The sequence below is a fragment of the Natrix helvetica genome (genome assembly GCF_964273705.1).
Source record: "Natrix helvetica genome assembly, chromosome: 12".
Taxonomy (NCBI): domain Eukaryota; kingdom Metazoa; phylum Chordata; class Lepidosauria; order Squamata; family Natricidae; genus Natrix; species Natrix helvetica.
Window position 1 is genome coordinate 8,718,756 of NC_138556.1, and position 26,530 is coordinate 8,745,285.

The 26,530-nt window shown below is 42.9% G+C and overlaps 1 protein-coding gene across 3 annotated transcripts in view; it reads right to left on the reverse strand.

The window, feature by feature from the left end:
- Nucleotides 1–3,987: 3,987 nt before the first annotated feature.
- The window catches only part of CERS3 (ceramide synthase 3), a 44,943-nt gene continuing 22,400 nt past the window's right edge, over nt 3,988–26,530 (reverse strand). For 2 of the 3 annotated variants that reach the window (XM_081964837.1, XM_081964838.1), the window contains 9 exons: nt 22,919–23,037; nt 21,702–21,759; nt 20,622–20,672; nt 18,828–18,920; nt 16,398–16,526; nt 14,521–14,627; nt 13,789–13,945; nt 12,630–12,677; nt 3,988–5,882 (listed from right to left, as the gene is read on the reverse strand). In XM_081964837.1, coding sequence (XP_081820963.1) covers nt 5,739–5,882; nt 12,630–12,677; nt 13,789–13,945; nt 14,521–14,627; nt 16,398–16,526; nt 18,828–18,920; nt 20,622–20,672; nt 21,702–21,759; nt 22,919–23,037 — 906 coding nt within the window. In that variant the 3' untranslated portion in view covers nt 3,988–5,738. The remainder of the gene's footprint in view (nt 5,883–12,629; nt 12,678–13,788; nt 13,946–14,520; nt 14,628–16,397; nt 16,527–18,827; nt 18,921–20,621; nt 20,673–21,701; nt 21,760–22,918; nt 23,038–26,530) is intronic. The other variant, XM_081964839.1, reaches the window with a different exon arrangement.

Genomic DNA, 26,530 nt, shown 5'->3' on the forward strand with positions numbered 1-26,530 from the left:
CGACAGGAAGGGCATCCGGCCATTAAAACACTCTGCTAGCTCCATTCAATTGCCCAGACTCCATCCCACAAGGAATTATGGCATCATTAAATGATGATGATGATTGACGCAATGAACTTGAGTTTGGGTAAACTCTGGGAGATCGTGCAGGATGGGGGGGGGGGGGGAACCTGGTATGTTGCGGTCCATGAGGATCCAAGGAGTTGGAACACAACTTAGAGACTGAACAATAATAACTTAAACTTTTAAAGCTTCCTTGACACAATCCCTCCAACTTTTGGAGCACTATTCCTAAAAGCCAAGCAATGGGGACCTGGAAGAGCACACTAAGTTTTGGCTGAAACTTTCATCTTTACATTCAACAAGTGTTACTGCAGGCATCTACTTGGGAATCCTTGCTGAAGTAGCAGAAACTGTCAGATGCTTCTTTAGTTTCACCTCTGCACTTCCCAGAACTGAATTAAATCTATTTGCAGACATCCAGGAACTCTGCTTTGATTGAAAGCATTTAACAGATTAACAAAGTTGGAAGGGACCTTTTAGGTCATCTAGTCCACCACCACCACCCTGGCAGGAATGAGACACTTCATTCTTTATAGGAGCAGACAAATGATTGCCAGGCATAGCAGTGAAAGATAGATGATGATAGATAGATAGATAGATAGATAGATAGATAGATAGATAGATAGATAGATAGATAGATAGATGATAGATAGATAGGTAGGTAGGTAGGTAGGTAGGTAGGTAGGTAGGTAGGTAGAGAGATAGATGAGATAGGGAGATAGATGAGATAAATAGATGATAGATGATAGATAGATAGATAGATAGATAGATAGATAGATAGATAGATAGATGATAGACGATAGATAGATAGATAGATAGATGATAGATATAGATAGATGATAGATAGATAGATAGATGATAGATAGATAGATAGATGATAGATAGATAGATTAGATAGATGATAGATATGGATGAAAGATGGATGAAAGAGAGAGATGAATGAAAGAGGTGAAAGATGGATGCTAGATAGACAGACAGACAGACAGACAGACAGACAGAAGATGGATGATAGATAGATAGACAGATGGATGGATGAAAGATGGATGACAGACAGACAGACCTCAGATAGATTTCTGAATGGACCATTTCTGCCATTTTAAGTTTGCACAATCCTCAGGTTCTAGGTGTAAAATATGGGGTGCAAAACCTGAAGAGAATTTGCACAAAATAACATTGTCTACAGTGTATCTTGATGTATTCGATTTAGACTGGATCTTTCAATAGAACATACCCCTCTCTCTTTTTTCTTCTTCTCCCTGTAGCAGTCCTCAGTGAAATGGCTAAGGGGAAGGGGAATTACTTTCCAAGGACCCAATGATTACCCTGAGTTAAATGCAAGTAATGAATTCCGGGTTCGTACAATCCACCAATCGCATCACATGTTGTCTACTGTGTTGTGTGAACTCAGGCAGTGGAGTGAACCGAATGTTTATTGTTTGCTTTTGAGTAAAAAGGCTGCGATGCATAGGGAGACTATAAACACACAGTGGAATGTAGCCAAGGGCCAAAGGCAATTGCTTTGATGTCATGGGGCTTCAAAGAAAAGGAAATGAAGATCAGGGCATAAAGGAGCTCCTTACCTTTAGCCACTCACACTGTTGGTTACTTAATACAAAGCAAAGAGATTTCTTTCATCTTCCTGAGCTATTCCCTAGCCTCCCATGCAGAGTAGCGTAGCTCTACTGCCCCCTGCTGGCCATTTTCAGCAATACTAAACCATTGGCTAAAAATGTCTTGGAGACGCCGTGGCTCAGTGGCTAAGACGCTGAGCTTGTCGATCAGAAAGGTCGGCAGTTTGGTGGTTCCAATCCCTAGTGCCGCGTAACGGAGTGAGCTCCCGTTACTTGTCCCAGCTTCTGCCAACCTAGCAGTTCAAAAGCATGTCGATGGTTCCTATTTTTTTCTACTTGCATTTTTTACGTGCTTTCGAACTGCTAGGTTGGTAGAAGCTGGGACAAGTAACGGGAGCTGACTCTGTTACGCGGCGCTAGGGATTCGAACCGCCGAACTGCCGACCTTTCTGATTGACAATCTCAGCGTCTTCCGTGCGCCTTTGCCGTTGAGTCATGCTGGCCCCATGACCTCGGAGACGTCTTCAGACAGTGCTGGCTCTTCGGCTTTGAAACAGAGATGAGCACCGCCCCCTAGAGTCGGGAACGACTCGCACATATGTATCAGGGGAACCTAGACCTTTTACCCAAAAATGTCTAAGGAGATTCTCAGTCATCCAGGTCATGGTTGTCCCTAAGGTGTTTTTTTAAGAGTGATTTCCACTTTTGAGATGGCTTTAACTTTGCTTCTTTCACTTCCTGTGCTCATAACGTTCCTCGAAGCATAGAGCCCTTTGCTTTAATTTCTGCTGAAAGAGCTACTGTATTTGCAGGAAGGTGCTATAGGTTGCCTATCAGGGACCTATAGCAACAGATACCATAATTCACCATCTTTGTTTCTCTTCTTCCGTTTCTCCCCTGCCCTGATAGCTGCTGTTATTCAACGATCAGCTACTGCTCAACCAAGATTCTTGGCTTTCTCATCTTTTTCCTCTGTCATCTTCTGTCGTTTGGGGTTGATACGTAGCAGCCATAAACCATGCTCCAAGTCACTGGTGAGACTTGAAACTTCCGTCTAGTTGTATGGATCTATCAGGGATTTCCCCAACTGACAAGCATTTGCTTAGTGGCCATTTGAAGTTAAAATGGCACTGAGAAAAGTGACTTCACCTTTATGACCGTTGTAGCGTTCTCCGTGATCACGTGGTCAAAATTCAGACGCTTGGCAACTGGTGCGTATTTATGACGGTTTCAGTGTCCAGAGGTCATGTGATCCTCTTTTGTGACCTTCGGACAAGCAAAGTCCGTGGCGAAACCAGAGCCTCGTGTTGCCAGCTTAACAACTGCAGAGATCCCTCTAACAACTGTGGCAAGAAAGGTTGTTACTTCACAACTGTTTTTGCTTAGCAATGCAATTAGGGACTCAGTCGGGGTCATAAGTCTAAGGCTACCAGTACGGTGAAATTTTGTTTCCTTAAGGGAAAAAAAAATATGTTCAACATATTGAGCTGCGATGGCGCAGTGGTTGCAGTGCGGTACTGCAGGCTACTTCTGCTGCCTGCCAGCTGCCTGCAATTTGGCAGTTTGAATCTCACCAAGCCCAAGGTGGACTCAGCCTTCCCTCCTTCTGAGATGGGTAAGATGAGGACCCAGATTGTTGGGGGCAAAAGGCTGACTGTGTAAACCACTTAGAGAGGGCTGTAAAAGTACTGTGAAGCGGTATATAAGTCTAAGTGCTATTCCTTCCTTCCTTCCTTCTTTCCTTCCTTCCCCCCATCCCTTCCTTCCCTCCCAGTGCTTAGAATGCAGTATTTCAGGCTAATTCTGCTAATTGCCATTCTTGATTCTGACCCACTCAAGGTTGACTCATCCTTCCATCCTTTCGAGGTGGATAAAATGAGGACCCAGATTGTTTGGGGGGCAATAGGCTGACTCTAAACTGCTTAGAGAGGGCTGTAAAGTACTGTGAAGCTGTATATAAGTCTAAGTGCTATTCCTTCCTTCCTTCCCTCTATCCCTCCATCCCTCCCAGTGCTTAGAATGCAGTATTTCAGGCTAATTCTGCTGATTGCCACCAGTTCTATTCTTGATTCTGACCAGCTCAAGGTTGACTCAGGCTTCCCTCCTTGTGAGGTGGGTAAAACGAGGACCCAGATTGTTGGGGGCAAGAGGCTGACTCTGTAACCTCTTAGAGAGGGCTGTGAAGCACTGTGAAGCGGTATATAAGTCTACGTGCTATTGCTATAAGGGTAGCTGCATAAGGCTAGCTCCTATTTGGTCAAGCATAACATATTATATAAAAAGCGTCCAGGTTCCCCATTTCCATGGGATCACACTTTACCTCTAAATAAAACAATCCAGAATACACAAAGAATGAAAATCAAGACTATATATTGAAAGACAAAGTATAAATAAAAAGGGAAATCAGAGATGGAAGAATTCAAAAAAAGAAAACAAGGTTGACCTTAATACAGTTCAAGCAGATGGCTTTCATCCTAATCTAGGTATTCCTGTCCACCTTTGCTCATTTTCTATATAAATAGTCCCGTGTATTGGGAACACCACTTTGGTGTAGTGGTTAAAAGTACTAGGAGATTCAAGTCTTGGCTTAGGCAATAACCCGAATGGGTGATGGGGCGGGGGAGAGGGGAGGGGAAACAGTCATTCACTCTCAATCAAGGGAACTTTTTTTTTTATTTAAGAAAATTTATATGGCTACCCAGTTCAGTCTTGGTGACAACTGGTACGTTAGGACACCAATTTCCACAAATGCTGTCAATTCCATGTAGTTGCAAGAACTTGGCTGGAAGGTACACTCAGGAGCCAGTGAAATTTAGAATACACATTCTAAAAACATTGCACTAAAGGCAGAATTCACTTCTGGACTTGGCAATTACGTCTGACAATTACTGTATTTTTCGGAGTATAAGATGCACTTCCCCCACCAAAAGGGGGTGAACATTTGGGTGCGTCTTATACACCAAATGTAGCCCCAGCCATTCCCAAGCGTTTGGCCTCTGCCTCCCAGCTATTTGCTTCCTTGAAGCAAGCAATGAACAGCCTGCTTCAGTTTCAGCTTCAGCACAGCCTGATTAGCACAAGCAGCTGATTGTCGGTTGGATCGGCCTCCTGACCATCAGTTGTTTCAGGCTGCAAGAATTGCCATTGCCTATTGCCACCTCCATGTGCCCCATTTTCGGCCTCAGCATCCCATTTTTGGCTTCTGTGCGCCCCGTTTTTGGCCTTCACGCACTCCATTTTTTGCCCATTCTGATCCTCGCTGCCCGAAACGGGCGGAAAATAGGGCATGCAGAGGCCGAAAATGGGACACAGAGGTCGAAAATGCAGCGTGAGAAGGTGGCATTAGGCTATGGCAATCCCTGCAGCCTGAAACAGCTGATCATGGAGAGGCCCGACAATCAACTGCTTGTGCTAATCAGGCTGTACTGAAACTGAAACAGGCTGTTTGCTGTTTGCTGCAAGGAGGCAAATTGCTGGGAGGCAGAGGCAGATTTTTGTTTTTGTTTTCCTCCCCCAAAGCTAGGTGCGTCCTATACTTTGGAGCATCTTATACTCCGAAAAATATGGTACATCCAGGGCTTCATTGATAAGAGGGATTGATAAAGCCTTCTTATCTTTATTTGGAGTCCACCAATAAGCAGCCTATTGATCAAATATGGCTCAGCTTTCACTGAAGCAGATTCCAACTGCATGGATTTTCCTCGTATAAAACCATACCATTCTTCAATAAAATCAGTATAAAGCCACACTTCTCAAATCGTATTAAAACACCTTTAAAAACTTGTCCAAACTGTTTTAAGTCTTATCAAAATTGAAATACACAAAGATCTCACCCTAAAAAGGTTCTATTCTAAATTCATTCCCATTCTTAACCATTCAGAGTTTTTCTTTTCTTTTTTAACAAATAATAATTTAACTGGTTATCCTCTAGACTGCCTATTGCAAAGGAGGCTCTTTTGCAAAAGTGAACTCCCTCCTAAATCTCCTGATCTGCAATAAAACCATTCATGGACTTTGGTTTTGATGTGGATGCAAAAGTCTGTATGGTGGGTTGGGTTTATGACACAGCAGGCAATGGGACTAGGAGATGGCATTGGCTGGGCATTAATTAATATTATTGTTGTTGTTGTTGTTGTTTAGGAGGGGATCATTTAATCCATTCTTCATTCCATTCTTCATACACTCCCCTTCAGTATCGCTGAGAGAATCTTCTTCTTCTTCTTCATCACTCCGTTCATCTTTAACATTCTAGGAAGGAAGGATACCAAAAGCATTTTAAAAAAAGCCAATTGTGGATTACAGAAAACAAGGAGGAAAATGCGACATTTAGAAGAGGTGTAGAACCATAGTGATTAATTGTCAGGCACAAAGGATTAAGGCTATCAGTGAAGTTGGGTTACCATTCCACTGAGTTGTGGATAAATATTTGTGAAAAGAAAAGAAAGAAAAATTCTCAAGCAATAACGAAGGAAAATCAGATTTTATACTCATATGTATATTTGGACATCTTTTCAATTGTTGCTAGTTGTTAAGTCATGTCTGACCCATCATGACCCCATGGACAATGTTCCTTCAGGCCTTCCTGTCCTCTACCATTCTCTGGAGTCCATTTAAGCTCATGCTGACTGCTTCAGTGACTCCATCCAGCCACCTCCTTCTCCATCCTCCTCTTCTTTTCTTGCCCTCAATCTTTCCCAGCATGAGGCTCTTCTCCAGGGAGTCCTTCATTCTCATTAGGTGGCCAAAGTACTTGTGTTTCCTCTTCAGGATCTGGCCTTCTAAAGAGCAATCAGGGTTGATCTCCTCTAGGACTGATCGGTTGGTTTGCCTTGCAGTCCAAGGGACTCGCAGGAGTCTTCTCCAGCACCAGAGTTCAAAGACCTCCATTCTTTGGTGCTCAGCCTTCCTTATGGCCCAACCTTATGGTCCAACCAAACTAGGCAATATCATCAGTACCATGTGTGAAGAGGAGGAAAACTATGGGGTCCTTGGTGCTCTCTGAGCTTGGTTGTTTTCTTGCAGACATGTCATTACCCAAAACAGGTAACATCATCAGTGTTTACAGACATTGCACTGAGTAATGAAATGTCTTCAAGAAAACAACCAGTCCCAGAGTACACCAAGAACTCTGTAGACTACCTCCTCCCTGTCCTCCTCCCTGCAAATCTCACTCCCTTCCAGCTTTGATGATGTTCCCTAGTTGGGTAATGACACATCTGCAAGAAAACCACCAAGCTCAGAGAACACCAAGGACACCATAGTCTTCATCTTCCTCCTCCTCTATGCATATCCCATTCCTTTCTAGCACTGATGATATTATCTAGTTGGGTAATGAAAGATCTGCAAGAAAACCACCAAGCTCAGAGAACACCATAGTCTTCATCTTCCTCCTCCTCTATGCATACCCCATTCCTTTCTAGCACTGATGATGTTCCCTAGTTGGGTAATGACACGTCTGCAAGAAAACCACCAAGCTCAGAGAGCATCAAGGACCCTATAGTCCTCCTCCTCCTCCTCTCTGCATACTGCATTCCCTTCTAGCACTGATGATGTTACCTAGTTGGATAGTGAAATGCCTGCAAGAAAACCACCAATCTTACAGAACACCAACGACTCCATAGTCGTTGTCCTCTTCCTCTCTGCAAACCCCATTCCCTTCTAGCACTGATGATGTTAACTAGTTGGGTCATGAAACATCTGCAAGAAAACCACCAAGTTCAGGGAACATCAACAATCCCTCTTTAACCCTGAACGATCAATATTTTCCTTTATTGGTACCCCATATAGGCGTCAAACGCTTCAGAAAACGTGCAAGTTTGGGATTGCCCATTTCCACCTCGGTACGCTTAGTTTCCATGCAAACAGAGCCAAGCAAGGGCAGAAAACGAAAACATTAACTCCACCACAGCACAAACTTCCTGGGGTTCAATCTTTTGTCTTTTCCAAAGCTATATGCAAAAGTGTATCCAAACAAACAATCCACAGTGTAAATATTGAAAGATAAACTTGGCACACAATCAGAGAAAGGGAAGGAAAAGCATCTTTCCGCACACAAACAATTGATGAGGAGTCGCGTTGGCCAAATCACCCCTAGGACTTCCTGGATAGAATTTCCCTTTGCCCTTCACATAAGGCAACATCACGAGTGTCATTAGGATTGTACAGAGACGGGGGGTGAGGGGAACCCTCCATGAATCAAAAAATAATATATAGAAAGAGGAAATATTTTGATGGAAACCTGGTTTGTTCCAGGGTTGGGTTTTGAAAGTTCTAAGGTTGCCTCATTGATTAAACTCTTGAGGATATGTTGTTGAGGAGATGCCTCTTAAGACTCTGAATATTCTGCGATTGCAATATATATATCTTAATGCTGACTTTTGGAATATCCAAGGGAAAGGTATCTGCATAATTGCTCTGTTGAAACATGTGTGAAATTTAGCCCGAGAGCATTCAGCATATTAAGGAGCCCAACCAGTTCTGAATGAAATGAGTATATATTGTTTGGCTAGAAGGATAACAAGTAATAATTCCATGTATGGAGATCTATTTCAAAAGTGAAGTTTTGTTCATTTCAATCAGTGGTGGGATTCAATTTTTTTTACTACCAGTTCTGTGGGCATGGCTTGGTGGGCATGGCAGGGGAAGGATACTGTAAAATCCCAATTTCCTCCCAATCAGCTGGGACTCGGGAGGCAGAGAATAGATGAGGTCAGTCAGAGGTGGTATTTACCGGTTCTCCGAACTACTCAAAATTTCTGGAGTCTATTTAAGCTCATGCCTACTGCTTCGGTGACTCCTTCCAGCCACCTCATTCTCTATCATCCCCTTCTTCTTTTGCCCTCAATCTTTCCCAGCACGAGGCTCTTCTCCAGGGAGTCCTTCCTTTTCATTAGGTGGCCAAAGTATTTCATCTTCATTTTCAGGATCTGGCCTTCTAAAGAGCAGTCAGGGTTGATCTCCTCTAGGACTGACCAGTTGGTTCACCTTGCAGTCCAAGGGTCTCACAGGAGTCTTCTCTAGCACCAGAGTTCAAAGGCCTCCATTCTTTGGCGCTCAGCCTTCCTTATGGTCCAACTTTCACAGCCATCCATTGCAACTGGGAAAACCATAGCCTTGACTATACTCATTTTTGTTGCCAGGGTGATGTCTCTGCTTTTTAGGATGCTGTCTAGCTTTGCCATCACTTTCCTCCCCAGGAGCAAGCCTCTTTTAATTTCTTGGCTGTAGTCCCCATCTGCAGTGATCTTGGAGCCCAGGACAATAAAATATGTCACTACCTCCATTTTATTTCCAATATTATCAATATTGTAGAATATTATCACTTCTTATATCTGCCCAACCACAATCCTTCATTTCTGGTATGTTTCATTATCATTTGGCGGAATCCAGTGGAGAGATAACGACTGCAAACTAAACAGTTTTTAAATACCGGTTGCAGACTTCATTAATTCTGTTAAGTATGTTACTGAAATTCAGTAAGTCCCCCAGGGCAGAGGTCTTTGGACACATGTCAAAAGCCCAGGTAGTCATGTGTGAACCCCAACATCCCACTGCTTTCTGAGTGAATCCAATTATAAATCCATTCTTGGCAGTAAAACAAAGGACAGCATACCGGGACTTTTAGCCTTGTTTTAAGTGACTTTGTTAACCCTAAAATGATGCTTTGGATCCAACTAAAGGGTTCCTTGTTATGAGAATTTGTCCACCTTAAAGCTAACCCCAAATCAATCCAAACAAAACTGGAGATAATAAGATTTAGTGTATCCTGCTGGGTACTGTAATTGGAAGGATTCAAAGTGAAATTGTAGCCTTGCACTTTCCTCAAGTCTTTTGAAACTTTCCTCTATGTATATTCATATATTTTGAAAGATCATTCACAATGCAGTTTGTTTTCTAGTCCATGGTAACTACAAAGACTAACAATATTCCTGAATGATCCATTTTAGTTTGCAATTTTGCCTTTTCTCGGTCTCTTCTCACCTATGAACTACCATAAGCAATTATTAGCACTTAATAATTAACACTTAGGTAAAGGAGTTTGGTTCCCCTGGCACATATGTGCTAGTTGTTCCTGACTCTAGGGGGTGGTGCTCATCTCCGTTTCAAAGCCAAAGAGCCAGCGCTGTTTGAAGACGTCTCCGTGGTCACATGGCCAGCATGACTAAATGCCGAAGGTGCATGGAAGACGCTGAGATTGTCAATCAGAAAGGCCGGCAGTTCGGCGGTTCGAATCCCTAGCGCCGCGTAACAGAGTCAAGCTCCCGTTACTTGTCCCAGCTTCTACCAACCTAGCAGTTCAAAAGCACGTAAAAAATACAAGTAGAAAAAATAGGAACCATCTTTGGTGGGAAGGTAACAGTGCTCCGTGCGCCTTTGGTGTTTAGTCATGCCGGCCACATGACCACGGAGACGTCTTCGGACAGCACTGGCTCTTTGGTTTTGAAACGGAGATGAGCAACGCCCCCTAGAGTCAGGAACGACTAGCACATATGTGCAAGGGGAACCTTTACCTTTACCTTACAAAAGAAAAGCAATGCAGTTGTATTGTGTGATGGTGTACACTTGATGTTTTTATATTTGCTTTCTATTTTGCGATTGACCTCAGGCAGGCCGGACAAGAGAAGCGAAAGAGCTGTAAAATTCCCAGGTTTGCTCTCTCCTGTAAGAATTCTCTCCCTGCCAAAGGTTTCAGTTTGACTTGAACTTAACTTCAAACATTTAATACTCTACATCTAATTATTATACCAATTCCAGCCTTCTAAAGAAGGAAGCTGTGCAAAATGTAATCTTCTTACCTAAGGAAAAAGGCAGGGAGGGGGGAATGGAATGGAATTCTAGACGCTTACAGCAAGATTCCACTTGTTTAAATCCTTGGCTAGCTAAGAGGAAGTGACACCATCTTCCCAATTTTTTTAAAAAAAGCCACCCAGATGTTGGAGGGAGTTGGACTGTCACGGAGATACTCAAAAAATGTTTTCTCAGAGAAACTGCAGTCAGTTCGACAGCATTTCGAGACCTGGTTTGGACACTGAATTGAAGAGGTTTATGGCCAAAACATTGGGGAGGGAGGGAAAGGGGACACTAGATATTAAACAATATACAAAATGGCGCTGAGAAAGTGACCTGTGACATGTTACAAACTGTTCTAGTCTCTCCCCATAAGGTGCATCAAATTCTAACATGAAAAATAAGCTCTATACTTATTATTAGTAAAGTTAATTACTAATAGTAATAAGTAATACTACTAATTACTTATAATAAGATCAGGTTATTGGTGAGGGATTGTGCAAACCTTCAAATGAAGATAGTTTGGGCAGGAAGAAAAGGAGACATCAACCCATCTCTCTCTGATATGATGTTTCTTTATGAGCCCTGGTGGCACAGTGGTTAGAATGCAGTATTGCATGATAACTCTGCCGACTGCCAGCAGTTCGATTGTGACCGGTTCAAGGTTGATTCAGCCTTCCATCCTTTTGAGGTTGATAAAAATGAGGACCCAAATGGTTGGGGGCAATAGGCTGAGTCTATAAACCGCTTAGAGAGGGCTGTAAAGGACTGTGAAGTAGTATATAAGTCTAAGTGCTATTGCTATCTTCCTCCCTTCCTTCTTTCCTTCCCTCTCTTCTCCTTCTTTCTTTCTTTCCTTCCTTCCATCCATCCATCCACCCATCCCTCCTTCCCAGTGGTTAGAAGGCAGTATTGAAAGCTAACTCTGCCAACTGCCAGGAGAGGCAGTGGGGGGGCACTATTCATGCGTCTGCTGGAAGCGATTGGCTTGCAGTTGGTGGAAACATTATTCTGTCTAAGTGAAAATAGGTTGGAAAGACCCATTCTTGAGTCTGGAATTAGGATGTCCCAGGGGATCTAGCACATGAACAGATGTTTGGTTTGGAAAAAGTGAACAGCAAAGTACATCCATAATCAGCAAAGTTGAAATACAGGAAAGTTAAAACAAGCGGTAAAGTTGTGAATGGCCCACGTAACAAAATGGCATTGATATCTGTCAATGTCATCAATTCATCAACTTTTGGCACATGCATTGCCACGGTGACCGTTTGTTTTCCTCCTGTATGCTTCACAGATATTTAAGGGATAGAATATTTTATATATTCTACATATATATATGAGGCCCAAAGATCTGATTTGTCAAGACCAAGATCAACACTGCCCACTCCAGCCTGCATTTCATGAAAATGTGATCCAAAATTATCAGGGTTGTAAGGTAAAGAAAAGGATCGGAGAAATCTGTTCCATCGCTGAGTATCTATGACAGCCAAATCAGAAAGAGGGAGAAAAAGAGAATTTAAGACGATCAGCCATCCCAGTGAGGAAATATATTCTTCCATCAAGTCAAGTCATGGTTGATATTGGAAGTATAGCAATAGCAATAGCCCTTAGACTTGTATACCGCTTTACAGTGCTTTCCAGCCTTCTCTAAGCGGTTTACAGAGTCAGCATATTGCCCCCAACAATTTGGGTCCTCATTTTACCGTCCTTGGAAGGATGGAAGGATGAGTCAACCTTGAGCCTGGTGGGATTTGAACTGCCAAATTGCAGGCAGCTGACAGTCAGCAGAAGTAGCCTGCAGTACTGCACTCTAACCACTGCACCACCGAGGCTCTAACTCTAACAAGTCTACCAATTATATTAGGCTCAATAGGCCAATGTTTTTTTTAAGGCTGGTCTTAAGAGGTTGGTCTTCCATCTACTGGAGGAAGCAGTTGAAAAACTTGATTGTGAAGAAAAGTGATTTCTAGAATCAAGACCATCAATCAATAACTCATTTAGAGAATGAATTGTATCTCCAGAGGAGATAAGTGGACAGAATATTTAGAAATTAATCACTAGAAATTAATTTCGCAAGAACCTGGAAAGTGATTTGGGTTGATCCAGAGATTCCGGTCAATGTTTCACAAGGACCACAACCATTCTCACCTCAAATATCCAAAACTGAATACCTCTGGATAGAGCATGCACAGACCACACACTGCTTACCTTGTCATTGTCTATTTTAGCCCAAGCTGGTATAGGAATCCTGAGCACCTGGAAAGGGTAACTGGTTGTAGAATAAACAACAGCCAAGATGCAAGATGCTAGATGGTGGGTTGGCCCAGGTTTTATGCACTGATTTGTGGAATGGCTTAGCACAAGACAGGCAATGCATGTTATCGTGAGTGCGTAGAAAATCGGGGTTTTGCTAGTTGTAGAGCAAACTCAGCCATAGTTAGAATGGCTAAAGACAAAAGATTTTGTAAATATGTGAAGATGAGCATGAGCTTGGGAAAGACTTATCGTAACGTTCCATTCTTTTAGAGAACTCCTCAATTTCCAGCAGAACATAAACATAGCTGGCTTCCATTAGAAGGATCCTGAAGTCCATCCTTACCTTTAAAAAATGAATTTCTTCAGAATCTTGAAAATTAAGTAGCAACAATAGAGGGTTTTGCTAGTTGTAAACCAAACCCAGAAGTTTCTAATGGCCGTAGGTTAAGCTACTATTATTCTTCTCATCTTTTCTATTACCTATCTCCTTTTCTACTTATGACTATAACTTTGTTGTTTGTATCTTTACGATTTATATTGTTTAATTACGTTTCCTAGTATGATTTATGTTGATTGCTTATTTAGTATCCTATGACTAGCCCTAAGTGTTCTATCTTACAATTTATGATGGATGCATTGCTATGATTTATTATTTATAGCTTTTATGAAGACTGGGAGCTGTACAAATTCTTTGTGTGTCCAATCACGCTTGGCCAATAAAGAATTCTATTCTATTCTATTCTCTATTCTACTCTCTACTTTTTACTCTCTTCTCTATTCTAAATTTTCTATTTTAAATTCCCTATCTTATCCTATCCTATTTTCTGTTCTATTCTATATTCTCTTCTATATTTTGCTCTATATTCTATTCTATATTCTCTATTCTACTCTCTACATTCCCATTCCTATTCCATTCCATTCTATTCTATTCCATTCCATTCTATTCTAGAGAGCTAAGCCTACAAGACGAGAAGAGTTTGTGAATTTATGAAGGGGAACTTTAGATTATGAAAGACTGATATGACACTCGATTCTTTTAGGATTCCCCCATTTCTAGCAGAACATAACCATGGCTGTCTTCCATTGGAAGGATCCTGAAGTCCATCCTTACCTTCACAAAAATGAACTTCTTCAGAATCTTGAAAACTAAGTAGGCCCAATAGAGGTGAAGGCCCTGCAGGATCAATAGCTGCCCATTATATACAAAATATGCGATGACAAGTGTCTGGGTATAAAACACAGGATAATATATCGAGGCCCGTAAAATCCTGTTAGGAAAACAAGAATGGGGGGGGGGGGGGGGAACCCAGTTGGATTATTGGCTGTTGTTATTTCTCCTACCCTAAATTAAAGCATAAACATTCATATAGGCCAGTGATGGTGAACCGAGTGCCCAAACTGGAACGCATGCGCTGGACTGCTGGAAACCCGGAGACCAGCTGGCCAGTGCGCATGCATGCACCAGCCACCTGGTTGTCAGATTTCTAGTGTGTACATGCACGGCAGCCAGCTGGTATTTGCATGCACCGGCGTGCCAGAAATCCGAAGACCAGGTGCTCAACCGGTCTCCGGGTTTCTGACACGACAGTGCGTGTGAAAACCAGCTCGCTGGCACGCGTGCGCACACTGAAAAGCAGAAGAGCAGCTGGCAACGGCATGCGTGCCCAAGAGAGGGTTCTGTGTGCCACCTCCGGCAGATGTGCCATAGGTTCACCATCAGAGATATAGGTTATGAATAGGTTTGAATCATGTTTGGCATCCAGAGAGTCATTTCTTTCCCAGATGTTTGCTGAGAACAGGCATCGCGATTTTTCAAGCCAAACAACCCCGGAACACAACTTACCAACATGGAAAGAGGATGAGCCGTGTGATAAAGAACACAACTGCGAAAATGACAAAGAGAACACTGCAGGTATTGTCCCAGCGAGCATAGTTGAACAACTTCGCAGCCTGAAATTGAACAATTGGGAGAAGTTACCGCCTTGGGGTGATCTCCTGAAGAAGGAATCCACTGTAAACCGGTGGTTGTGGCAGTGAAATTCCTTCTCGGGATAAAACGTAAATGCCTTTATCACACCTCTAGCCAAGGATGGATGTGGCTTCTTTATTTTATTTTTCATCGTTGCTTTTTCTCTTTGTTTTCCCCTTTATTCCTTACGTGTATAATTTTCTTTACTTTTCTTTTCCTTTTTTAAAATTTATCTTATTTTTACTCTGTAAAAACGTCTTCCATAAATGTAAATCTATTGCAATAAATATATTATGGGCTATATATATATGCACACCGAGATCAGGGGTAGGTTCCTGCTGGCATTACTACCGGTTCGGTGCCCGAAAAAATTTCTGTACATGTGCAGAACAGAAAATAAAGATGGCGGCGCCCAGGATAGAACCAGCATGGTGACGTATCCGGCTGAGTTACTACCTATTTCGCCGAACCGGGTCGAACCGGCAGGAACCCACCTCTGACCGAGATACATATACATTCCCTCTCAATCCTCATTAAAGAGGAATCCATTGTTTTCCCATCTTCATAACTTTAGGAAGAGATTTACTTTTGAGGAAATAAGTGTTATGTTGGACATTTGGTCCGTGAACATTGCTAGTTGGTAGCTATCATGGACAAAAAGTACAATATTTATATCTCAATTACAGGGATTGGCCTAGAAGATGTAACACTGCTTCCCAATAAAAGAGCAGACGAGCCCTTTGATAAAAATAGTTTCAGACAGTGTCTTGAAGATTTATGTTCATAGAACTGGTTGCAATGTTCAGCTTGGTAGCCACACTGAGAGACAACCTTGCTTGTGGTGGGGAATGGGGGGAAATGAGGTAGGTTAGGACATAGTTTCTTTTTGGACAGAAGACCACAAGGTAATGCTTTTTCTGGACCAAAGGAGCCGATGTTTCATGTTGATAGGATAGTTCTGTTCTCACCTAGGCCCCCCAAAAGCACGAAGCCAACTGCTAGGCCTTTTTGGAGAGGGAGCGGCTAATAAATTAAAATTATTATTATTATTATTATTAGGCTTGATAAAAACCCCTTTTATTTAGTTTAAAGTGAATTCCTCTGCTGCAAAGTCTCGGCCAACAGTCTTCCATGAGATTTCACAACTACAGACCTTTATCAGGCTTGGAGACCTGCCAGGCCAATATCTTCCAAATGCCACTCTGTAGCAGGCAATACTTGACAAGAAGTCAGGAACAGACCTTCACCCTAATGAATTGGACTAATTGTCTCCTGCAAACTCCACTCCCCTTTCGCTCCTCTTTATTCCCTATGGGAGGGACCATTCACCGTCCACCTGTGCTTTTACTCCCGAGTCGGCCCTTGTTCCTTAGCTGTTCCCTTCTCCTTGCAGTTCTGCGAATTCGCACATTGGGAACAGGCTCCAGCTGTTCTTCTGCCCCACTGATCTCTGACTCCGAAGGCAGCTGATAACTGTCAGACGGCCCTGGCCCCCACTCTGCCTCCGACACAGAGCCCTCCTCAGAGCCTTCCCCAGACTCCAGGACTGGCCCATGTTCCTTCCCAACCTCCTCATTGTCCAACTCTGCTGCCAGATCCGCTGCCCACTGGCAAGCCACAACAAGCTCATCATTCAAGCTCAAGACTCATATATAACTCCTCCAGATCCCACAATGAATGAAAGACAATACTAACGAAATCCCAGGACTTGTGTAACTAAGCACAAGCACATACAAGATGTTGAGGTTTACCTCCAGCCAGATATCTGCAGAATCGTGGACAATCATCACCAACGTTCCAAGACGGAGGTAATTGGCACTATAGGAACAGAACATCAATCCAAGGGCGGCAAAATGATGCACCACGTGGGCCATGAAATCCTGAGGAAAAGAAAGTGAGAAATTGACTTCTCAAAGCCGAGATAATGTTGGAAGGTGGAGAGTGACGGCTCTCTCTTAGGAAAATTAGGGTGGAGGTACCAAAACCCATGAGCCCAAAAGGATTCTGAATGAGGAGATGAAAATAAAGACCTCGTCTTTTTTAACTGCTTCAAAGCCATAAAAGAACAGTTCCAGGGATTGGTTTCGTAGAGAGAGATTTCCCCGCGGAAAGGGGCATGGTTTCATACGCTGCCTGCATTCCGTGGATGGGGCTTCACTTGTTTGCGCGGTCTGGTTGCTGGCATGCCACGGACCATTTGCCACATGGACTGGGGGTTGGGGACTCCTGGCCATAAAAGGTAAAGGCCTCTCCTTCCATGTCTGACTCTAGGGCAGGGGTGTCCAAACTTGGGAACTTTAAGACTTGTGGACTTTAACTCCCAGAATTCCCCAGCCAGCCATGCTGGCTGGGGAATTCTGGGAGTTGAAGTCCACAAGTCTTAAAGTTCCCAAGTTTGGACACCCCTGTTCTAGGGGGCAGTGCCCGTCTCTGTTTCTTGGCCGAGGCAGCCAACATTCTTCGAAGACATTTCCATGGCTGTGTGGCCAGCATGACTATACCCCGAGGCCAGTGGTGGGTTTCAAATTGTTTTAGAACCTCTTCTGTAGGTGTGGCCTGCTTTGTGGGAGTGGCTTGCTGGCCATGTGACTGGGTGGGAGTGGCTTGGCAGTCATGTGACTGGGTGGGTGTGGCCAACGTGTAAAATGTGGTGAAACTCACTTAACAACGCTCTTGCTTAGCAACCAAAATGTTGGCTCAGAAACTCTGGCATTTGAAGCACGCAAGTCTTAAAGCTGTCAAGTTACAAGACCCTTGCACTCCTAACCTTTAGGAAAAAAACCCAAGGGGTGTTCAAACTTGACAGCTTTAAGACTTGTGGACTTCAACTCCCAGAATTCCTCCTCCAGTCATGTTGGCTCAGGAACTCTGGATTGAAGTGTGCAAGTCTTAAAGCTGTCAAGTTACAAGACCCTTGCACCCCTAACCCTTTAGAAAAAAAACCCAGGGATGTTCAAACTTGGCAGCTTTAAGACTTTAAGGTTTAGATAGGACTCTTAGAGGCAGGGGGCGATTGGTGAGCCAGCCAATCAGTGAGCAGTGGGCGGGGCAAGCTTGGTGCAGATGGCGGGGAGAGGGAGCTGGAACCGTTTCTAAACGGCACGGTAGATTTGTGGAACCTCTTCTATAGAAGAGGTTAGAACTGGCAGGAACCCACCCCTCCCCGAAGTGCACAGAATGCAGTTACCTTCCCACCCAAGTGTTGCCTATTTATCTACTCGCATTCGCATGCTTTCGAACTGCTAGGTGGGCAGGAGCTGAGGCAGGTATCGGAAGCTCACCCCATCATGCAGGACTTGGGTTTCGAACGCAAACTGTCGCCTTTCCAGCTAACAAGCTCAGCATCTTTCCTGGCTGAGCCATCACACCCCTACCAAAGCCATATTCTGTATATATAAAGAGCTGTTCTTTTTGAATCTGGTTGAAAAATAATGGTGGGAAATGGTGTACATCACTCGGACGAATAAGAAACGAGTAGAAGATATTCTGCAAGGAAACAGCTGTAATGGGCAATGGGGGGGGGAGTTTAATTTGGAGGCAAGCCAACTTTACAGGCGTGAGAGAATGACAAGAAAAAAAGACTGGACTTACACTGGAGTAATGCACCGAGATTTTGAAGAGGCAAATTTTAAAAAAAGTTTTTGCACTCTGCAGACCTCCCAAATATGGCCCGTTTTTCATGAAAATGGCCCTGTTTTTTGTCAAAAAAAAGGACATGGATAGTGTTTAGGAGGCTTCTAGAGTGCTCCTGGGGGCTGGGAGGGCAAAAACGAGCAAATAATGGCCTGTTTTTTGCTCATTTATGCCCTCCCCAGCCCCCAGGAGCACTCTACAAGCCTCCTAAAGGCTATGCATGGCCATTTTTGCAAAGGGGGCGAGATTTCAGGAGGCCAAAAATGCTGTATTCAGTGTATAAGACGCACCCAGATTTTCACCCTCTATTTTGAGGGGGAAAGGTGAGTCTTATACTCCCAAAAATATGGTACTTTAGTGCCGCCCAACTTCAATGCTACAAATAATCTGAGCCACCCCAAATTTCAGAGCAAGAACGTTTAGAGTTACAAAAGATTCAGCCTCCTTTCTATTTGTTCTCCTAAGAGTTATCTAGCAACCTGGAAACCAGGAACTGAAAATGGCTTGCATCCCATTCCCACACCGATGAAGTAGTGAATCTTCCTTACCTTCCTTTTAGTGTCGGTTCCAAGAGTAAAGAGCAATGACCAATAGAAGCTCATCTGGAGCATGTAATACCAATACTGGGAAGGGAGCATGGGCTGCAGAGAGAGTATGGAGAGAGAAAAGGCAATTACTTTTTGGGTTAGAGAGGGAGTACATTTGTTCCAGAGCAGGAGAAAAAGGGTTGATAATAGGGACGTGGTGGCTGAGTGGCTAAGACACTGAGCTTGTCGATCAGAAAGATCGGCAGTTCGGTGGTTGGAATCCCTAGCGCTGCGTAACAGAATGAGCTCCCGTTACTTGTCCCAGCTTCTGCCAACCTAGCAGTTTATATATATTTTTATTATTTGTACATTTAAAACAATGCAATACCGCGGAGTCGGAGTGACCGTACATTCATATTATGTACAGCTAGTTTCAACCATTAACAGTTAATCTACTTAATACATTGTCTGTCCTTCTGTCCAATCACAATATATACATTTGTTCCAGTCTTGTCACCTTGTCTTATACCAATCATAAAATCTATTCCATACTTCAAAATATTCTGATTCCCCTTTATTTTTAAGTTCAAGAGTGAGCTAGCAGTTTAAAAGCACATAAAAATGCAAGTAGAAAAATAGGAACCACCTTTGGTGGGAAGGTAATGGCATTCTATGCACCTTCGGCATTTAGTCATGCCAGCCACATGACCACAGAGACATCTTCAGACAGTGCTGGCTCTTCGGCTTTGAAACAGAGATGAGCACCGCCCCCTAGAGTTGGGAACGACTAGCACATATGTGCGAGGGGAACCTTTATCTTTACCTTAGTAGGACATTGCATACCAAAACTACTGGGTAAAAGAACAGTTCTCCCCTCCCCATGACATCACTGCTAAACAACTAATTTTCACCACATGTTTTATGCCCTGGGATGTGAACCCACATACTAGGGCTGTATTACTACAATATTATCCTTCTCGACTCTCCTGTTAACTATTCCCTTAGCACCTTACGAGAATAACTTCGTTGCTTGTATCTTATGAATTATGTTGATTGTTTTTATTTAGTACCCCATGATTATCACTGAGTGTTCTGATTTATAATGATTGTATTTTATGATTATGATCATGATTTATCCATTCTGCTCCATTCCATTCTGGCCCAGCCCAGCCTATGGAGAAATAAATACTAGAAGAAGAGCAGAGTCTGGGGAATGGAGTCAAGAGAGGAATAGTCTGGAGTCATTACAAGTGATCCAAGTTCAGCCCTCCTTGAATCCCATTAACTCTTAATGCTGACTTTTAGTTGACTAGATTATTCTAGCTAGACATGAGCAATAAATCTTCTGAACTGGCACTTAAAGCATAGAATGGACCAGGTAGATTGTCATTGTAAATTGAGGGCTACCTATATCACTCAAGGAAGCAAACATAACCTAATACATCTAATACAATGTATTCTAGTAATACTAGCAATAGTAGCATTCCTAATGAGGCATATTGAAGATAGGACACTGTGATTTGCTGATTCTTATTTGTTTCATCATGATAGCTCTTATGAAAATTATGAGAATGCTTCATTTGTTTCATCTTGATAGCATCTCATGACCACATGAGAATTCTTCATTTATCATTTTCCCCTAAGGGAATCCTATTCTAATAGAAACTGCAATCCCAAATGGTGAAAAAGCTATTTATGGGCCATCAAAAACGAAGGCAGGAATATTTCTTCACACAAAGTCAATAGTGGCATCTCCAAAGAACCAGAAGCAGTCAACAAAATCAACCAGTAGTATCTCCAAAGAACCAGACTCACATGGTTTGGATAGTTGAGCCACACTTGCCACAGGTCATAAAACCAGGATTTCTGGAAGGAATGTAGAAGGAGATAGAAAACAATCATTAATGTTTCCACATAACAACAGTGCAAATCTCATCCCTGCCACCAGCTCACTACTCAATTCAGGTCAGGCAACATTTCTTTTTTCTGCACATCAGAGTAACCCTATTGGCCTGTCTTCTATAACAGCCTTTCCCAAGATGGCGGCCACCGCAGGGTGGAACTGAGTATCAAAGACCTTCTGATTGTAGTGCACTTTTCCTCTTCGCAACTAACTCTGTGAAGTAGGTTGGGGAGAGAGCTGGGGACTCCTTGAACGTCATTTAGTAAGCTACTTTGGCTGAAGGGGGATTAATGCTCTCCCCAACTCTAAGATTCTGGCATTAGGACTTGCATGCTTCTGGCCCACTCTAAGAATATTCTTCACCCTTCTCCATTTTTGGCAACTCCAAATTGGAGATGGCTATGACAAGACTTATGGGTAAATGGGAAAACCATACATAAAGTACTTTGTTGAATTAAGGCATGTGTGTGTGTATGTGTGTGTGTGTGTGTGTGTGTGTGTGTGTGTGTATGTATGTATGTATGTATGTATGTATGTGTGTGTTACAACCCCTGGTATGCCCAAATATAGGAGGGAGCTCACTACTCCCCCTTTCTGTCCTTCGGCTCATTACAGAGGATCATCCAGGCAGAAAACCATATTTTTATGGTTGCCTTTTTATATTTGTGTTGTATTTGTGCTGATAAATAAATAAAGGGAGACTAGTATAGATCTATTTCAACCTATTTAGGTCTCATTAGCTAGCCATACCTTTACAGGGAATCTGACAAATATATATCTCAGAATAATGGTGCAGGAATTCTCGATTATCACAGTGACTCATTCTAAGTGATAATAGTGGACGTTTAGCTTATCCTCTTTTGGGAAAAGATTACACCTGTCTTTATACTAACCCACATTTAACAACTCACGGGAAGCTGCTGTTAAAAGCAACCTCAGATTAGGCCATGTTACCACTGGAGTCCTCCCTCCTGGCCCCATATTTAACTTACATCACAGAGAAATATAATTCCAGCAATAAATGAGGTACTGTAGAATAAACATCGCCAACTGCAAAAAAATAAAATGAACTGTTAAGACCAAGGAGTTCTCATGGACAGAGAAGAAGATGGTAAGATAGAACAGATTTGTCCAGACTTCTCACCATAGCTAACAAAGCAGTATTATTGACTGTTTACCCATCTCTTTCTTCCTGCATTGATTTGCCTCATCATTATTATTTGCAGTGATTTGAACCACTTTTAAGTCTAAGTGCAAAAGAAGTCAGAGTACTGACAGAGAATATTTGTGGCGCAGGGTTGAAGTGTGGGATCCGTGGTGCTCTCTGAACTTGGTTGTTTTCTTGCAGACATTTCATTCAGGGGGGGGGGGGGGATTCAATTTTTTTTTACTACCGGTTCTGTGGGCATGGCTTGATGGGCATAGCATGGCTTGGTGGGCGTGGCTTGATGGGCATGGCAGGGGAAGGGTACTGCAAAATCCCCATTTCCTCCCAATCAGCTGGGACTCGGGAGGCAGAGAATAGATGGGGCCAGTCAGAGGTGGTATTTACCGGTTCTCCAAACTACTCAAAATTTCCGCTACCGGTTCTCCAGAACTGGTCAGAACCTGCTGAATACCACCTCTGATTTCATTCCTCAAACTAATAAGCATCCTTAGTGTTAGCTAGGCAGCTAACTCACTAGCACTGATTATGTTACCTATTTTGGGGGATGTAATGTCTACAAGAAAACAACAAAGCTCAGAGAACACCAATGACTCAGGTTTTTTTTTAGTAAAAACTGTCTTTGGAAACTCAAGCTTCAGTGCCTACAAGATTGGCTAGAGAGGATTAAAAAAGTCAAGATGGTGATTACAATTTTGCAATCAAAGCTGTAGTGTAATGTAATCAGTGTTTCTGGAGAATATGCAAGACAAGGCTAATTGATAACAGGATAATAGCTACATTATTATTATAGTTAGTTGCAGAATTAGCCACATGTTTAGACTGAATTTGACATTTTTATCCACCTATCAAGTCCATCCCAAGGACCTGAGATAGGTAGTTTGATAATATTATTTATTTATGTTGACTGACAAGAAAGGAATATCTGGCTATACCATACCCAGAATGCCACCAAATGTCACATTTCTGGCTCTTTTTCTACCTGAGAATATATATATATATTTTAGAAGCAGAGAATGGAGGAGAGTGGCCTCTTTTTCTTACCAAGCTTCCTTGAATTTTTTATGCAGAGTTGGGATTTCTAGGTTGCGTCTTCGCCTGAACCATTTTTCCACCTGGTGTACAGTCCAGTTACACTTTTTAGCTAGTCTACGTGTTTCTGACTGCAAGGTTAGAGAAAGAAGGAGGGAGAAATCAGTGATACACACGCTGGAAGACAAGTAATCAAAACAAGCATTGCAGCTTCTACGCCAGGGAGGAAGGGGGGAGGAAGAGGAGGAGGAGGAAGAGATGAAGGCGGAGGAGGAGACCACTGACCGTCAGAAAGCAAATGCGTTTGCTAGATTAAAAAAAGTTTCACAACACAAAAAGGTTCTAAAAACTATTTATCATTATTTTTAAAAGCACTATGTACATACCAAGAAATGCTAATGGTTTATGCTTTCATAGACTGGAGACTATGTACAGAGAAGGGCTGAAAAAAGAGTATGGGTGACATGTGGTGGCCTAGAGGTGGAACTCTCTCCTCTAGGCCACCACAGGAGGTTGTGAGATCAATCCTGGTAGAGGCATATGTAAGGTCTCCTGCTTGGGCAGGGGCTTGGACTAGATGGCCTGCAAGGTCCCTGCCAACTCTGTTAATCTGTTAACTACATGATAGCAGTGTTCCAGTATCTCAGAGGTTGCCACAAAGAAGAGGGAGTCAAGCTATTCTCCAAAGCACCTGAGGGCAGGACAAGAAGCAATGGGTGGAAACTAATCAAGGAGAGAAGCAACCTAAAACTAAGGAGAAATATTCTGACAGTTAGAACAATTAACCAGTAGAACAACTTGCCTCCAGAAGTTGAGAATGCTCCAAAACTGGAAGTTTTTTAAGAAGTTGGGCAACCCATTTGTCTGAAATGGTACAGGGCTTCGTTCCTGAATGAGAGGTTGAACTAGAAGACCTCCAAGGTCCCTTCCAATACTGTTTTAATGTGAAGAGCATCACTTTTCTGGTTCTTCTGCTCTTCAAAGTGCTCCACCTACGTACGACTCCTCCTGTCATTATCTGCAGTACTTGCGACACACAGTAATTCCTTAGCCATTGAAAAATGCATCCAGATGCATCTCTTTGTGCTGCAAAGAGTTGGGAATTCAGCACTACGCTAAACGCCCCAGATTTACCCACACCCTTCTCATGCCACCCGTTGTGTTGAAACTCCATCACAATTTAAAAAGTTCAGAATGTAAGAATCTAGCAACTGCCAAGTTGTGAAGCAATTTAGTTTGCTCATGCTTAAGAAAACAGAATGATCAAGATTAGAACAATTAACCAGTGGAACAATCTGCCCCCAGAAGTTGTCAATTCTCCAATACTGGAAGTTTTTAAATAAGAGATTGAACAACCATTTGTCTGAAATGTCACAAGGTTTCCTGCCTGAGCAGGGGGTTGGACTAGAAGACCTCCAAGGTCCCTTCCAACTCTATTATTCTATTCTATTCTATTCTATTCTATTCTATTCTATTCTACTCTACTCTACTCTACTCTACTCTACTCTACTTTTTACACTACCTACACTCTACTCTGTTCTACTCTACTCTACTCTACTCTTCTAAGATCACATAAATGAGATATCCACATCAAACACCAACTCTTCTAATGAAATCCACTTCACATCCTTAGTCTCATCCAGGGGGTGATGCTGTGGACCTACAGTGGCCAGCAAAGCTGGCAGCAGATTCAGACAGTGAGGAGGTTGGGGAGGAACACGAGCCAGCCCTGGAGTCTGGGGAACGCTCAGACGAGGGCTCTGCATTGGAGGCAGAGACAGGGGCCAAGGCCATCTGGCAGTGATCAGGTGCCTATGGAGCTACAAAGCAGTGAGGCAGAGGAACAGCTGGAGCCTGTTCCCAGTGTGCGCATGCGCAGAGCTGCCAGAAGCGAAGAACAGCTAAGAAATCAGGGTTGACTTGGGAGTGAAGCCACAGGTGGAAGGTGATTGGCCCCTCCCATAGGAAATAAAAGAGGAGCGAAAGGGGAGTGGGCTTTTGCAGAAAACCATTCATTCGTTCAGTCCTTAGATTCGTTTCAGGAGTGTGAAGATCTGTCCGTGAATCTCGGAGACTGTGCCCAGTCTTCCCTTGCACAGCACCTCATTTGGAAAATATTTACATGGCAGCTTCCAAGCTAAATAAGGTCTGTGGTCCTAAATATTCCTTTGAAAGACTGTTTGCCAGGCCTTTGCTGAATGTGAATGAGAGGAAATCGCGTTCGTTTAATAAAAGGGGTTTTGTCGGGACCAGGACTCTGCCTCGTGCTTTTTGGGGAAGCCTAGGTCAGAGGAGGTGATGAGTCTAGGTTCCAACCCATGTTCAAATTTTGATGCAATGCAAGGCAGGTAAAACTCCACGCAGCTTCCTACAGCAAAGAGCTGGGATGCTCACGGATGACAACAACCTTTTGTGCTCCCCAATGAATTATGCAAATATAAGATTTGTTAGCTTGTTAGTTTCTATAACGTTGGCTTCCTTATCAAAGATAAGGTTTCTTTTATCAGGCTAGGGAAGATGTAGTAACTGCATGGACTGGATGGATATTTCCCAACAATGCAAAATATGTGTGTAATTCTACATTCCATTTCCATTTAGCCTTGGCAACAATGAGTACAAAAGGAATGACCTAATGCTAAATAAACAGATGGATTGTGATAGTAAGAGTTGTGATTCTTAACTGGTTTTTGTTAGATAATACTCAGCTCCTTTGCAATGAAGAAGGGTTTGTGAGATGGAGCTCCCCGGCTAGCAAAACCACCTAAAAAAGACCCATTTTGTTGTGAGGGCATATGTAACGGTGTGTTTTTGTGTGCTGTTCGTTCATTCACAGGAATGTACTGTAAAGGCAGTAATGTGTTACAGCGGTGGTGAAAAAAGTGACTTGTGACTGTTTTTCACACTTATGACCTTGGTTGTATCCCCATGATCATGTGATCAAAACTCAGATGCTGGGCAACTGACTCATACTTACGACCGTTGCTGTGTGCTGGAGTCCTGTGATCCCAGCCAGATTCACTTAATAACCGGATGGTTTAACTTATCATCTGCAGAGATTCACTTAAGAACTGTGACAAGAAAGGTCCTAAAATGAGGCAGAATTCACTTAATGGGTCACTTAACAACAGAAATGTGGGGCTCGATTGTGGTCATAAATCGAGGATTTATGAAGAACGGTTGCAGGAACTGGGCATGGCTAGTCTAGTGAAGAGAAGGACCAGGGGAGACAGGATAGCAGTCTTCCAATATTTGAGGGGCTGCCACAGAGAGGAAGGGGATCAAGCTATTTTCCAAAGCACCTGAAGACCAGACAAGGAATAATGGATGGAAAATGATCAAGTAGAGATTAAATCTGGAAATAAGGAGGAACTTTCTGACAGTGAGAACAATCAACCCATGGAACAAAAGTTGCCTTCAGAAGTTGTGGGAGCTTCATCCCTGGAGGTTTTCAAGAAGACACTGGAAAGAAATGGTGTAGGATCTCCTGCTTGGGCGGGGGGTTGGACTAGATAACCCACAAGGTCCCTTCCAACCCTGTTAATCTGTTAATCTGTCTACCATCCCTTGTCTGGATAGAAAGGTAGAACTAGGCAGTGGTTAGTGGCATGGAAATCTCCTAGGGAA